The 14,401-nt window shown below is 36.2% G+C and overlaps 1 protein-coding gene across 1 annotated transcript in view; it reads right to left on the bottom strand.

Moving 5' to 3' along the window:
* USP10 (ubiquitin specific peptidase 10) overlaps nucleotides 1-13,024 on the bottom strand; it is a 42,211-nt gene extending 29,187 nt beyond the window's left edge. The window contains exons 1-3 of the mRNA XM_026092034.1: nucleotides 12,932-13,024; nucleotides 5,901-5,969; nucleotides 2,106-2,151 (exon numbers count right to left, since the gene is read on the bottom strand). Coding sequence (XP_025947819.1) covers nucleotides 2,106-2,151; nucleotides 5,901-5,969; nucleotides 12,932-13,024 — 208 coding nt within the window. The remainder of the gene's footprint in view (nucleotides 1-2,105; nucleotides 2,152-5,900; nucleotides 5,970-12,931) is intronic.
* Between the last annotated feature and the right edge of the window lie 1,377 nt (nucleotides 13,025-14,401).

Raw genomic sequence — 14,401 nt, 5'->3', positions numbered from 1 at the left:
AAGTGGGGCACAAGGTTAATTTTGCTGAAGGTGCAACATGAACACGGTAGGCTAAAATCCAGCCAAGAGCAAAACTGGTATTCCAATATTTAACATAAAAATTAGGATATTATAATGAAGGAACTGAAATTTACACCTTACATCAGGACTAGAGTAAAAAATCATAGTATTTGTTTTATAGTGGGTATACAGCACAGCAGGCAGAAGCTCATTTGGCCTAAGATTGTGTCAAGTTCCTTTGAAATAAGAACAGGTACATTTTTCTGTTTGTTTTGACTTTCCACTTCGCTTCTGGGCAGTTTTGTTTCAATCTGGTTCACAGTGTTTTGAAGTTCTATTGTTGAATGGACTGAAACAGATGTATCTAAAGCCATGAACAACATCACATGCACATTGAGAGAAGTGTCAACAAGTGTTCTGAGGACAAAGTCAACGTACTATAACAAAAGTTCTTAATGCACAGTACTAATTAGTCTGAACAACATTCTTAATATTAGAGCTTCAGCCATGATTTGATTATTCCTAGTAAATATCAACAGATCTTCTAATAAGGTATTACAGTTAAACACTGAAGATAAGTATAAAAATAATTATACTATGGAGTGACTACATGGTCAGTATGTGTCATCTCATTATTATTATTATAAATATTCTGCATAAGCATAGCATTCCATTTTAGTTTCCATAGCTTCTTATGCTGCCATCACAATGATAATATGCATGCACAGTACAGTGCAAGCTTGTTAAAGACATTTTTCAGACAAAACCTAATTTGCTGTCATTACCTAATCTCAGAGCTGGGAGGGATTCGCTCAAGGTCTAGGTATGATCTGAAAAACATTTGTACAAACCAGCTTTCTGTATGGCTTGTGAACATTGAAATCTCAGTCTTAAAGAACAGAACTTAAATCCATAGTTAGACAAAGCAACGTATGACTGGAAGCCCCTTTATATCATCAACAACAGAAAACTTGTAACAGAAGTCCTTTTAATGAATTTTTCAAGCTCCTACTTAAAACTACTCAGTTTTAAAACTACAAAAGCTGGTCTTGCACTGAATAAAGCTCCCCAATTTCCAGAAATGCTGCACATCTGTTTTCAAATGGGGCTTGTTGTAATCTTTATGATGGTTATCTTCTTAATCTTTAAAGGCAAGGCTAAAGGTACTGAACATAATGATCAGGTGTTCTTAAACACTGATATGTGCATTTTGGTCCTCTTAAGTACTTCTGAGAAATGACCAGATACTTGCATTATTTTTTAGAAGATCTGGGTGTCATTTCTATCATTTTCAAACATGTCTGGGTAAGTCTGGGTAAGGTTCCTTGTTTCTCCCCTGATTCACTGAAAAAAACCAATAATTTACCTGCTACATACTTTGTCAGTACTTTAAGTATTAATACAGAGTTATGGAAACTACTACTTAACTGTCAACTTTATACAATCATGAAATCAGGCCAGGTTTCTTTTTCAATTTGTAAGGTGAATGGTTTGAGACAGAGTAGAAGCATGATCATTATAGCTTTAAGACTGGAACTCCGTAATGCATTTTTATATCAAGAATCATACTTTCAAAAAAGAAAAAAAAAGGAAGGAAAAAAAAAAGGATTTTCCAGAAAAACAGCTGACCAGACAAAAACAGAAGGTCAAAGGGAACACTGAACAGATCACCAGCTCCAGGTTGCAACTGCCAGAAAAATACTCATTCTGTGACTTTTACAGGAGGGCCAGCTGAACTCCATACAACTTATTTATTTCTTGAATACAAGTTCTCTAACAAAAGTTTCAGCCCCTCCGCATTTTACAGATATATTTCAGACTATTTCACCAAGACGTTAAGATTGCGTGGTAGCACAATCAAGAAAGAGTAAGCATATCCACTCTAATTAGCTAAAGATCAATGCAACATTTTCAGGTGTCCTCACAGATTTCATTTGACAAACAAGCGTTTAGAAAAAAGCAACCTGCCAAATATATGCAAGTATGCATGCTAATCAAGCTTTAAAGACTAACTTTAAAGACAGCCTGCAGTAATGCTACAGAAAGTTGCACAACTTTTAAGTTTATGAAAATCAGTGTTGATTTCTTACCATCACGAAACTTACCCGTGGACTTAATACCACATGAAACTGTTTCATTGTAGGGGGGAAGCTGTACAAAAAAAGAGAAAAAAAGAAAAAAGAAACTTATTTGAAGACAAAACAACTCTATTAATAACATGGTATCAATTTCATTTGAAACATCTGAATCCTTTACAAATAACATTATTGTAAAAGTCTAACTTTCTGAGAGTGTCTTGTTGAACTCATGTTTCTATACTTATCAAATCCCACGCTGTAATTTCAAATGTCCTTGCAGATTACCACAATTAGTGAAAGATAAAGATTATCTTGGTTACACACCATAGGCTCATCAAATTCTCAAGCAATTCACTTCAGAGCCTCAGGATCTTTCTTCGACAGCTTACCAGGATTTTAAAATGAGGAACATATCCTCTTTTTAAGATAAACACTGAAGATAAAGATAGACCAAATTATATATGTAGGAGGAAAAAGTTTCGTGCAGACAATATTCACACCTAAATCTTTTCAATCTCAACCCATTTCAGGTATTGCGTTGCCCTTGAAATGTTTCAGTTAAGTTCCATTCTTAAAATAATCACACTTAAAAATAAAGATTATGGATCATCAGACCAAGCGTAATGTGACCACAGCACACAGTTACTAGACAGTAACTCACAGTCTAATCTAAAACATTGGCACCTTTTTATGGGCTCAGTGGTTGATATAACCCTTTTAACTGCGTAACCACAGGTGGGCAATTTCTAATGCCCCCACCCCAAACTCCCCCAGCAGCTGAACGCCTTCTCCTGCACCTGCCATGAACTGGCCACTGGTACACAGCCCCGCAGCAGCTGCCTGGAGAACAGCTGAAGTGTCCCTGCAGCCGGAGATAAAACTGTGAGGGTGCAGTGCAGTTTATAATGCTACCCTAAATATTAAATGCAACAGCGTAGCAAATACCAGAGATTTCTCCGCTGAAGTTTCAGTTCTCCAAAACTGCAGATATTTATGTATTGCCTTCTAAAAGCATTGTAGACCATAGTTCTCACAGGTAGTGAGAAAAATATTCCTAAATAGCGGTATTAAAAAAAAAAAAAAAAAAAAAGTATAACATATACTGTAAAATACATTTATAAACCATAGTACTTCTAAATACAGCAACTTTCCTGGTAAAAATGAGGATTAATAGGTGGAAAAAGAGGCTCCAAGCTCTTGAGAACCTATTATCTACATTAAAATTTAATGCAGATTCAGCATAGTTCTATGGTTAAAAAATTTACAAGTCTATGGCCAACAGTTTACAATAAAATTTGTGATTCATCATTTTTCTAATTCATGAGGCTTAATAAAAATATAATGCCTAAAAGAAAATTTTTTAAAAATTGGAGTAGTCCACCTATTGGTTGCCTACCAATAGTTAATCAACAGCAGCTGTGTAAAGCAGATATTTCTGAGTTGAGCTGTTTCTTGCAACTGGGTCATCTGAATCATCTCAGCCAACAGATATCTGATGGAACATGCATTAAAAACGTCATGAAAAGAGATGTCCAGAAGTTTTGGGAATGTGTCACTGGAACGAAGGCCAGCGTGTGTGAATAAAGTGTACATGGGAGAATACAGGGACTAACCAAATACACCAAAACTATTACAGAGAGAAAGGAGGGGAGCAGAATCAAAGTTTGAGACCCTCTATCATATGCGTTTTTGATATATATTTTTTGGCCTGTTTGCGAATGCCAAAAGTAACAGGTTATTCTAATATCTCACTAAGTACTTTACTGACCTCTAAATCTTCCAATTGCAGTAGAGGCTCATTACTTCTTCGTCTACCCACTACAACCAACACACTACAGCGTAGGAAGCATTGCATGTCCCAATAAACACCTTTCAGTCTTCTCTTTTGTACCAAAAACTCCTATTCTTTCAATCTTTCAATGCCTTCTAGACCTCTCTTGTTATTCTGCTCTGAAGCATGGTGCCAAAACTAATATTCCAGTTGATTCTTTGCCAATACCAAGCAAACTGACAGAACTACTTCATGCATCTTCTCTGTACACATCTATCCCTTTCACAAAAGATTTCATTACTGACTATGGTTCCACTGCCAATTTTCTTAAGAAATTTAGTAAGGACTACCTGTAACTTTAACTAGTCCCTTGCTTCAGTCCACCCTTCAGTCTACAGACAAGTAAGGGACTTCGGAAGGACACAAGCAGCAGTGGATTCTGGGACTCCCAGACCTGGCGCTACCCCCAACAGAATGTATGTCAAACACAGCTGCAGTATTATAATCTCACTCTTGTCCTTCTTGAATTTCATTCTATTTTTTTTTCAGACCACTTTCCTAACGTTCTCTAAAATATCAGCACACCGCAAAATTAATAAGCATATTTTTTATTTCATCATGAAGATAATTAAAACATCGAACTGAACCAGATCAAGGGCAAACTTAAGGAACACGGTTCAACACAGTTTTAGATTTTGACAGCTAACCAGCAAGTGGTACTCTTGAGACACAGTCATTCAAATCAGTCTTGCTTCATTTTATATTGCAGGCTCATGTTTCCTCAACATACTATGAGAATACCAGACTACATCAGAAGCTTTACAGAAGTCAAGATTTTCATCTTCTACAGTGTGAGAGTTGGAATATCTGATACAGGACACTTACGGTGACACTAAATAGGATGCAGACATCATGCTGCTGCTACCATATTTAATGGTGGGGAAACAACAAGACAATCAGAAGAAGCAGACACTACCTGAAGTTCTGTTCTGCACTCCTTCCCACCCACCAGAGCAGATGCAAAGCCATCCCTAAAGGCAAGTGGAAGCTTTTTATTTCTACACTCCCCCTTCCCCATACTCCTTTCATGCAGCACAATACACCTTTATTCTTGTCAGAGGTACACCTACAATTTCCATAAGAAGCATGGCATTGAACTTCTGCACACTAATTACACTTCAAAATTAAGTAAGAGGAAATTAAGTCACATTAAGAACAGTCACCAGATTTGTAAAATGTGGTGAAAGTGAATTTCCCCACCTATACATGAAGTGTTCAGTTCCTTGGGTGGGGGGAGAAGCAGGATGGAAAGGTTTGGAGGAAAAACATGGAAATTCATCCAAAGGTTAAGATAGAAAATTATTTCTCAAGTCTGGAGTTTAAGACAATGGCATAATACCTGCTTTCCTACAAAAGAAAATGGTTTCTTCCTCCTCTACCAAGAATAAGAGTTTGCATTTCTTTTTGTAGTATGTTATGAACTCAGATACACATTAGATAACTGTTTCCACTCTGTGGTTCTCAACTGTAATTAGTTCATTGTTGATCCATGGATCACATTTATTTCTCATTTCTGCAGACCTCAGGCAGAGTCTTACAAGTTTAGCTTAGATGGTTAGCAGTGCTTCACCTGTCAAAAAAAGTTAAGAACTACCGTGTTTTCAAAAGGCTCAGAAGATTTAGAACCTCACCTTATATACAACCAAGACTGCTGAAAAAGTTTTCTCCTATATCCACCTCTAAACAAAGCAATCAAATCCGAGGTAATACTACTTGGATAATTCACTTTCAACATACCACCATTACAGTGCCAGCTATTCCACCTCTGAAGGATTACAAGCAAAAGGCAGAATAAGTCATTCCATATTTCTAAAAACTGACTTAACATCCACATCCACGGAAGGGAAGACTCCTGTTCAGTATCTTCAGTTTGTAAATTAGCAAGCTGATAAAATGGTAAAAACTAGTTTTATTGTTATACAGCAAACAGACACAAAGAGAGGTAGCTTTAAAATATAATTTTCTAAGAAAACATTTAAAATGGATCTTACCTCAACAGAGCATCGTGGAGTCACAAAGAACTGATTAAACTCATCAGGGCTGAACTCCCCAAAAATATACTAAAAAATAAAAGAGAAGGATCTTTGTTAAAGAAGGATTAAATTTGAGGCCATTAGGTAAATTCACAGTAAAATTTATTAAGATACTGGCATTTAAAATGACCTGTGCGTTGGGAGCATGAAACTCATGTGTTTGCATCCCAACTCTCACTTCATTTCCCTCCTCAGTCTTTAGCAAACTACCTCAGGCTCTGGAACTGTATACAATGTGTTTCCAAAGCATGAACTCCAGCTCATGCTGTGACTGGTTTTAAACAAGTATGTATGGTGAAAAGTTGCAACAGTATACACAAGTCCTTCTGTAACACCACATGTACTTACCTTTCACAACAGAAAAGGTGAGATCTTTTTTCCCAGAGTTTTGCTAAACTATTAAGTGCGAAGCTTCAGCATACTTACTCAAACGCGAGTTATGTGATGCTCTAACGGTACCACTGCTTCAGCTTACAAGAGTCCCACTGAACTGAAATAACCTAGGTTCTCATCCACCCTTTTTGATATTTTATATCTATATTTCTACGAAAAAGCGCAAGTACCTACTTAGACCACACAAAAAAAACTGATGATAAAATGAGAGTTTAGAAATAGTTTACAGAAATGAAGCATTCTCAGCAAAAAGGCCTGACAGGTTGGCATTTCATCAGATTGGAGTTTCTCTAAGCTTCCACTACCAGTCCTGATTAGCTGAACAGCATCTGAACATTCAAGGAAGCTAATCAGCACAGCAGAGATATACCAAGACAGAAGGGCAATTTGAACAAGGAGTTGAATAAACTCACAAAACAGAGGGCTGGAAGATACCACAGACTACACAGTCTTGGCATGTGAAAGGATACAATGCATTAAGTCACTAGTCACAAATATTATGTGTATTGATAAAAGCAGGTCAGTAGTTGTTTGGTATACTACATCGCAGCTTACCATTCTTATCAATCTTCAGCGTACTCTTTAACCTTCAGTTAAGATAATTCTTTGCTATTCTCTAGCCTTCCATCAGAAAATTGGCAAAGACACCAGCTTTATCAATGTCAAGTCTTATTCATGGTAAATCCTTAACTTAGCTGTATCAAGATATAACTAACTAGACCGGGAGCTGAACTGCAGAAAAAAGTTCTTAAAATTTGAAATTTGACCTCTACTGCAGTGCAGACTGTTTTGCCGCAAATTCTAGATCCTGTAATCAAAACACAGTATTTTTTAGACTTTAGAGGGTTTATTCCAAAAAACCCTACACCTGTTTAACAGTTAACCCTTTAAATAACATACAAAAAAACCTACTACCTACCAGCTGAGACAGTACAAAACCCAAACAGAACAGAATTCCTAAATTAAATTTCAGTGAATGGCTTCATAGTTCTTGGTATAGGACTTAAACTTGGTTTATGCTCTCAATATAATAGAGCCATTTTTATTCAGTAACATAACTAGAATTTATCACCTTCCAAAAACATGCTGAATCCTAACTATGTTTTTAGGAGACATTTTTGATGCACTTATGCAAAAAAACCCCTCAACTATAGACTGTTAGAAGCAATCCTAATCCAACCCTAATTCCCCCATATAATATTACATTCTTTTTCATTTACCAACATTTTTAACGGAGGTACTGTAGGCCCAGCACTTCTTGCAGAGCAAAAGAAAGTGCTACTTTTTGATTAGGGAACATGAGCCAAAATTAAATAAAATGATTATTAATACTATCTTAATGGAATCACTTTACTAAACAATGAAGTATTCATGTAGGGAAACACTGTGCCTATGCAACTGTTTCTTCATAACTGAAAACAGGACATGAAAAATTTACTAACATCTAATCCAGAAACTAATCCTAGTCAGACTATAATGAAAAAAAAAAAAATCCCATTTCCCCACAGGCAAATATCCCTTTACCATTTGGGCATGAAGAAACCAGAACTTAATTTGATTTTATGAAGCTTTACTTAGCAGAGCTTTATACCTGCAAACACAAAGTCAGTCAATTAACAGTTTCTTATGTTGTAAATGAAGACTGAGAAAAATACTGTTTCAAAAGAGAGGTATCAGGGTATATGGTTGATGAAACTAAACATACCTAAATAAATCTACCTTCTTATTCTCTATCTCTTAAGTCAACCCAGTCTCTCAATAAATAGATTTCTGCAGGCTGCACACACTACCATTCTTTTAAGGCACGACTTCCTGCTGAGGTGAAAAGGAACAGAGATATCCCATCATTTGGAGAGTATAATAATCTCTACCGAAAAAAGGAGGCAGGAAAAGCCATTGCATGTTAAGAATCCAAAATACAGCACGAACTTCATGACTGCTGTCTATGCTATCCTACAGCCCAATAGATTGGCGTGGCTGGCACTATAAAGATTAGTTATCTCTATGTAAGAACACATTTGATTTTAGCTGTGAAACACAGCTTCAGAAAAACACCACTGTACCATTGTACATTAGTTCAAATTTAAAAGCTTTTTCTGCAACTGAAGTGCCTAAGCAGTAAGCATTTTTAAACAATAGAGAGCTAGGATTTTGTAAATGCAATATAATCTTCCAAAAAATAATCCCATTAGCAGTTTGAGCTTTTAGGGGCCTTGCTTATATGCTCTAAATTATCCCCGATAATTTTAAAAGCTCAAGTTAGTTTTTCTTCAAACTCAAATAAAAAGCAAAAAAATTGGGAGCAGTCAAACAGAAGTTTAATTAATGATTTACACTGCTCTTATATAAGTTACTACTGACCAACATTAATTTACCCCACACTCTTTAAATAAGGCTTAAAACATGCAGAAGAAATACACTAGCACGTGATAAACTTGGACAAAGCAGTTTCAGACTATTTCAGTTCCAATTTCAGTTATTTTTGGTTGTGCATCTGCATAAAAGATATATCAATCAGAGCTACATCAAATTATGATTCCTTTAATAGCCAAAGTTTAACCTGCCCTAGCTCCCCTGCTTTCTTCCTGATTAAACATATGTCAATCTCTAAACTTGCAGGTACTTCACAGTAGTTCGAAGGCCCAATGACAGATTGGGACTTTACCGTACAAGCTTGGAACGAAAAGCGGTTTCCAGACACAGACTGCTTTGAGTCAGCCCTAGTACAGGCAAGGGACTGTGACTTGCTAACAGGGGACATAAGGCAGTAGAGGCAAACTGCTCATCATGTCGACCATCACCAACCTGTCAGTGCAGCAGCAGCCTCTTATCTTTATGGTAACTACAACTGTATAATCACCCTAACAGAGTATAAGCACAATTACTATGACAGCATATATGAAAAGACAGCTGAATTGGTCCTATCTCACACATAAATAACTTGCCTTATGTTTAAGTCCATATGACTTTTCAAAATCTACATGTTAATGATCGTTTCAGGAGATAAAAATTTTAAGTATTACCGAAAACTTTGTACAGAAAAAAATCAGGTTGAGATGAGGAAAAATTTTGAGAAGATACTGCACTAGGCACCTTTCCTGCACATTAACTGTGGCTACCCCCCATATAAATTTGATAAAAACTCAGTGTCTTGATGGAATAATAAAGTAAAAATGACATGTACTATGTAAATTAGTTTAATCAGAGGGATGCCATTTCTTTAGAAGCACATTTGAATAATGCAATATCACAATTCTAAGGCAACAGAAAGTAGAGCAGTTAGCAAAATCCATGAATATTACCATTAACAATACATAAACTAAATACGTACGGCAAAATGTAAGCACAAAATATTACAAAATATTGCCAATGAAATGCAAGATTTAATTATTCCAAGATCCTCACAAATTTCATTTTAAGGCAAAAATTAAGCTTTTTTTCCCAAGCAAAAATAGTATTCAATTACCTATTTAAAAAGTTAACCTTAATTAATCTATAACCCCAGACAAACAACAAGAGCATCTGTTTTAAAAGCATGCTAAATATTTAGTAGCTGAGGATCTAAGCGGTAACCCACAAAGTGAGGCAAGAATATTATTTAAAGGAGAGTCCAGTGTTCCAATACTGGATGTGGAAGATAAAGTCTAAGAGGATGCTGGAGGGAAATTTTAAAATTTTTCTATCATAATGTTGCCCCTAGACTTACTTTTACCAATACATAATCCCTAAGAGGCTTAATTTGAAGTCAAATCTGACCTCCCCCTCCTTCTCAAATCATCTCTGCAACCTACATACCTGCTTTCTGTTCCAGCTACGGGGAAGGAATCCTCTCTCATTTTTGAGCCACTATCTATTTTACACTGCATTTTTCCTGCTACTCTCCAGATTATTCAACTCTGCACAGCAGTAATCAATCTTGTACTACGTGTATTCAAGGAATCCCTCAGAAGCCTCACAGTGAAAAGACTGGTTAGCTTATTTCTGTCAGAGATTAAGAGCAATGTGAAAATTAACTCATATGATAAATTTCAACCATCTTCCATTCGCAGTTCTATAAGAAAAGCAAATGGAAGAAAATACTCTCATCTGCAGGGGGGAGGAGGAGGCTTTGTGGGATTCTGAGGAAAAAAGAAGAAAAACAACCCTACCTCTATTACTTTTCAGTTTTTCTTGTCAGTGTTTCCAAACCTCTCATTCAGAATGGAAAAGCAAATGAATAAAAAAAAAAAAGAACTACAATACACTGATGGAGCTATTCCATTTTGCAATTCACAACTCTAACCCAATTTAATCTTTTGCCAGAGATATACAGCGTTATTAAATATACTGAAATAAACATGATTTTAACTAAGTAATCTCACGCCAACATATCAAGATGCCTTTCCTCCACTGGAATCAATCATAAATTGATTTTTTTTTCCATTTAGTATCTTTCATATTGAGGCTTGTTTTAATAAACAACCACTTCAGAAAGAAAATGCTCCTCAAATGTTGTTTAGCCTCTTTTTTCACACCAGTTTCCAAATACACAAACTGTGAACTTTGGGGGATTTTCAAATGTGAATACCTTCTTGCAGACGCTCACATCTATGAGACCAAGATGAAAATAAAAGCAAACAATGCTTAAATAAGCTTAAAAATGAGACAGCATGAAGTGAGATGGTACATGACAGATAAACAAACAGAATCTCCTTTCAATACTGACACTAACAACAGTTGACACATACATGACAAAAATTGAACCAAAATTAAATATACTTTGTACAATTCTGAAATGATGCCTCCTTTCACATGAAACTGGTAACAGCATGAGTGCTCTAGCTTCTTTATTAAACTTTCTTATGTTATCCATATTTCAGATTTGTTTGCCATATTTCCATCTATCAAAATTTTGCATGTTCTGGGATTAAATTCAAAACATTCTGGTAAGCTTTGGAGAGCACACACACACGAACACACACACACAAAATTACTGGTAAACCGCTGCAAAGATTTAAAAGAACCAGATACGACTGCAGTACAGATCTCATTCCTATTGGACTGAAGAGAGCACAGAGACACATATACCCTCTTCTTATGGGGGTACTTAAATTCTGAGACTACGATAATGCAAATTTTACATCTGCAGAGAATTTGTACAGTGTATTTTTCCTCTAATAGAAGTTAGGAATACAGAATGAAGGAGACTATTGAAGATCCTATCAAGGAAAGGATTTTCAGCCTGCATTTTCAAGATTCACCAGTGAGCCAGGTGCCACTAATTCTAGTGTTCAGTTCGACATGCCGTAAAGAACGAAACTTCCCAGTGCTGAACACCTGTCTCCCAAAGTTAACTCTCTCTTTAAAAAAGTTTCTCACATTAAACAGCTGCTTTAGAGCAACATCCCAAACTCTAATTACCACCTGAAACACAGCAACCAGCAACAAAATTGAAATCAAGTTTCTAAACTAGTATCTATAATTGATTACCATAGTAGAATAGAGATTTACATTCCAGCACAGATTTTATGCCAGCTTGAACAAGAAATTTAATCCATAGCATTAACTTTAAATCTTAAAGATACTAACTGCATCTAGTTTATAAAACATAAATTACGTAAAATCAATTAACAAATACACCTACACAAGAAAATTGGTTTTTTACTGTACAGTAATGAAAGTATCAGTAGTTTTATATTTGTCTAGTATCGCTGATTACCATAACGAATCATGTGACACCTTAACTAAGCAGGCACGAGCAGCAGCAACACAACAATTTGGGGGGAGGGGAGGAGAAATAGGAAACAACTTTTCTGAAGACCCCAAAAGATTAAAATTATTAATCTTCAAGCTCTATCCACATTGACTGTTTTTTGCTGTGTGCTCCTTAACCACTTACAGAACAAATGCAAATGTTACTCCACTGCCTGAAATGAAATCACCACTGGTATTCCAGTCTAGCAACAAGAAAGCTCTTCTGGAGGAATGCAAGAAGGAGGAATACATATTACACTGCTGGTTGTCCTAGAAAAAGCAAGTAGTAAAAACAGTGCTCATGCATCATCATTTTGGCATCACCTGTACTTGGAGAAAGTTAGGAAAATGAAATGTCAACTTCTGCTCTCAAGCAGCATTAATGTGGCTTTCATCTAACAACAAACAGCTCCAGATCTTCCAGCCAAATTAGTTCAAACTGCAAATACTCTCACTTCAACTGCTTTTTCACAAATGAGTTAAAAATGCAGCTTTTACTTAAAGGTAGCAAGAAATAGTTCAACTGTATCAAAGCAGAAGGCCTAAGAAGTCAAAACTACTTCACATATAAATTGAAGTCACGAAATAGTTGATGCATACCATTAGCTATACAGCCTTGCTCATTCAGCTGCTTCTACAAAGTGTACTTACTTACTCCTAAAGCTGTCAGGATAACCTGCAGTAGAGGAGGAAAATGAACCATTCAGACAGAAATCTGTTCGATACGTGGAGAAACAGGCAAGGAAAACAAGGGCGCGTGTGTATGAGCGCACTTAGCATTTATAAGCAGAGATAATGCTCTTTAATTAGTCATCCCAGGAGCAAATAAGGTGTTTCTATCTCACCCTTTACTTCTTTCTCACACTTTGCTTAATTTTGTCATCTTCATTTTCTTGGAAGGGTGGGGAAAGACACCCTTCCCTCAGGTTCTCCTTCCTCTTGAGGCTGAAACCCATGAAGTCTTAGTACATGTATTATTACTTAATTTGATATGAAGCCTTCTGAACTTTCAAATCCCAAGAAATTCTTTGCTAAGACATTTATAAAGACATAGACAGGATGGTAAGTTGGAATGAAAACAGGTTCATATTTTTTCAACACTGAATTTTCAAGGAACAGTCTGTAACTAGAAGATATGAAGAGCACTGGCCATCTTTATTACTGTGCAGTCTGTGATACAGCTATATTTCAGGAGAACTAACTTCTGAAAATAATTCTATGCTGACAATAATTTTAAATTATACCTCTGTATTTATGGAAGAATAAAGTCCATTTTCATAAGTAGAAGTTTGGCAATGACGAAGCTCTGGACAAATGAACAAACTGTACCTTGGGGGTGGAGGGGTTGCGTACTAAAGCTTTTAACAACTGGAAACACAACAAATTGTGAGCAAGCTGTTAGTACAGCTTACAGTCCTTAATGACTAGCCTGGAGCTTGAAACTAGGTCATTGTAACAAATTTCTACACAGTGTCTGGAGAAAGATCCAAGCTTGGTAAAGTAGGCCAAATGTAGCCCATGAGTCAGTACAACTTTGCCTCCTTACCATTTAAGCAATCAAAAGCTCAAAACTTAGTGTGTGACTTGACTTTTACTGTTTTCCAATTTAGTGCTTCTTGGATGTTATTACAGAATTCTTACAGTTGAAAAAACTGTTTTCCACACATTTTACTTGAATTAATCTGAGTGGTATTTATCCCATCATGGAGGAAAAAAAAGAAAAAAAATATATCATTCTCAAAAGCTCATTTTGTGATCAGAGGAAAAAACGAATCATTGCCTAGTATGAAAGCACCAGTTGGTTGCGTCCCCACAATTAATGGAATGATAGGTTTAATGAACAAATGTCATCTACAGCCTAACATTAGCATGAATGCACATAATGCGGATCAGAACTGTCTACCATAAAGCTTGTAATTCAAAAATTCATAAAAGCAGAAGCAATCTTTTTCTTTTCCCCTAGACTGACTACTGGTTGTCCTCTTCCATTAAAATAATTTCCATCACTTCGACCATATATTTAAAATAAGATCAATACCCCAATCAATAATCATGCAAAAATCTGCCAAAACATCAGCCAATTTCTAACAGCAAAACCAATTCTATTTACGTGCTCTCTTCATTCTTTATAAAAAATGAGGTGCTTGTTGGAGCTCTTCCATTTCAAACAAACGGCAGCTGGCACAAAGCCCAACTATCCTGAAGAAGTTTATCTATAAAGTGCTGATTATAGTTGGGGGCGGGGGGCGGAGGTGGGGAAGTAGAGTGGAAAGATAAAATCCTACCCATCACCCTTCACGGGCACTATTGCATTTATGAGAATGCACTGTACC

This window comes from Apteryx rowi, unplaced genomic scaffold (assembly GCF_003343035.1).
Source record: "Apteryx rowi isolate R43461 unplaced genomic scaffold, aptRow1 scaffold_94, whole genome shotgun sequence".
Classification (NCBI taxonomy): Eukaryota; Metazoa; Chordata; class Aves; order Apterygiformes; family Apterygidae; genus Apteryx; species Apteryx rowi.
Note: the sequence above shows the minus strand (reverse complement) of the source record. Positions and strands in the feature narration are given on the sequence as shown.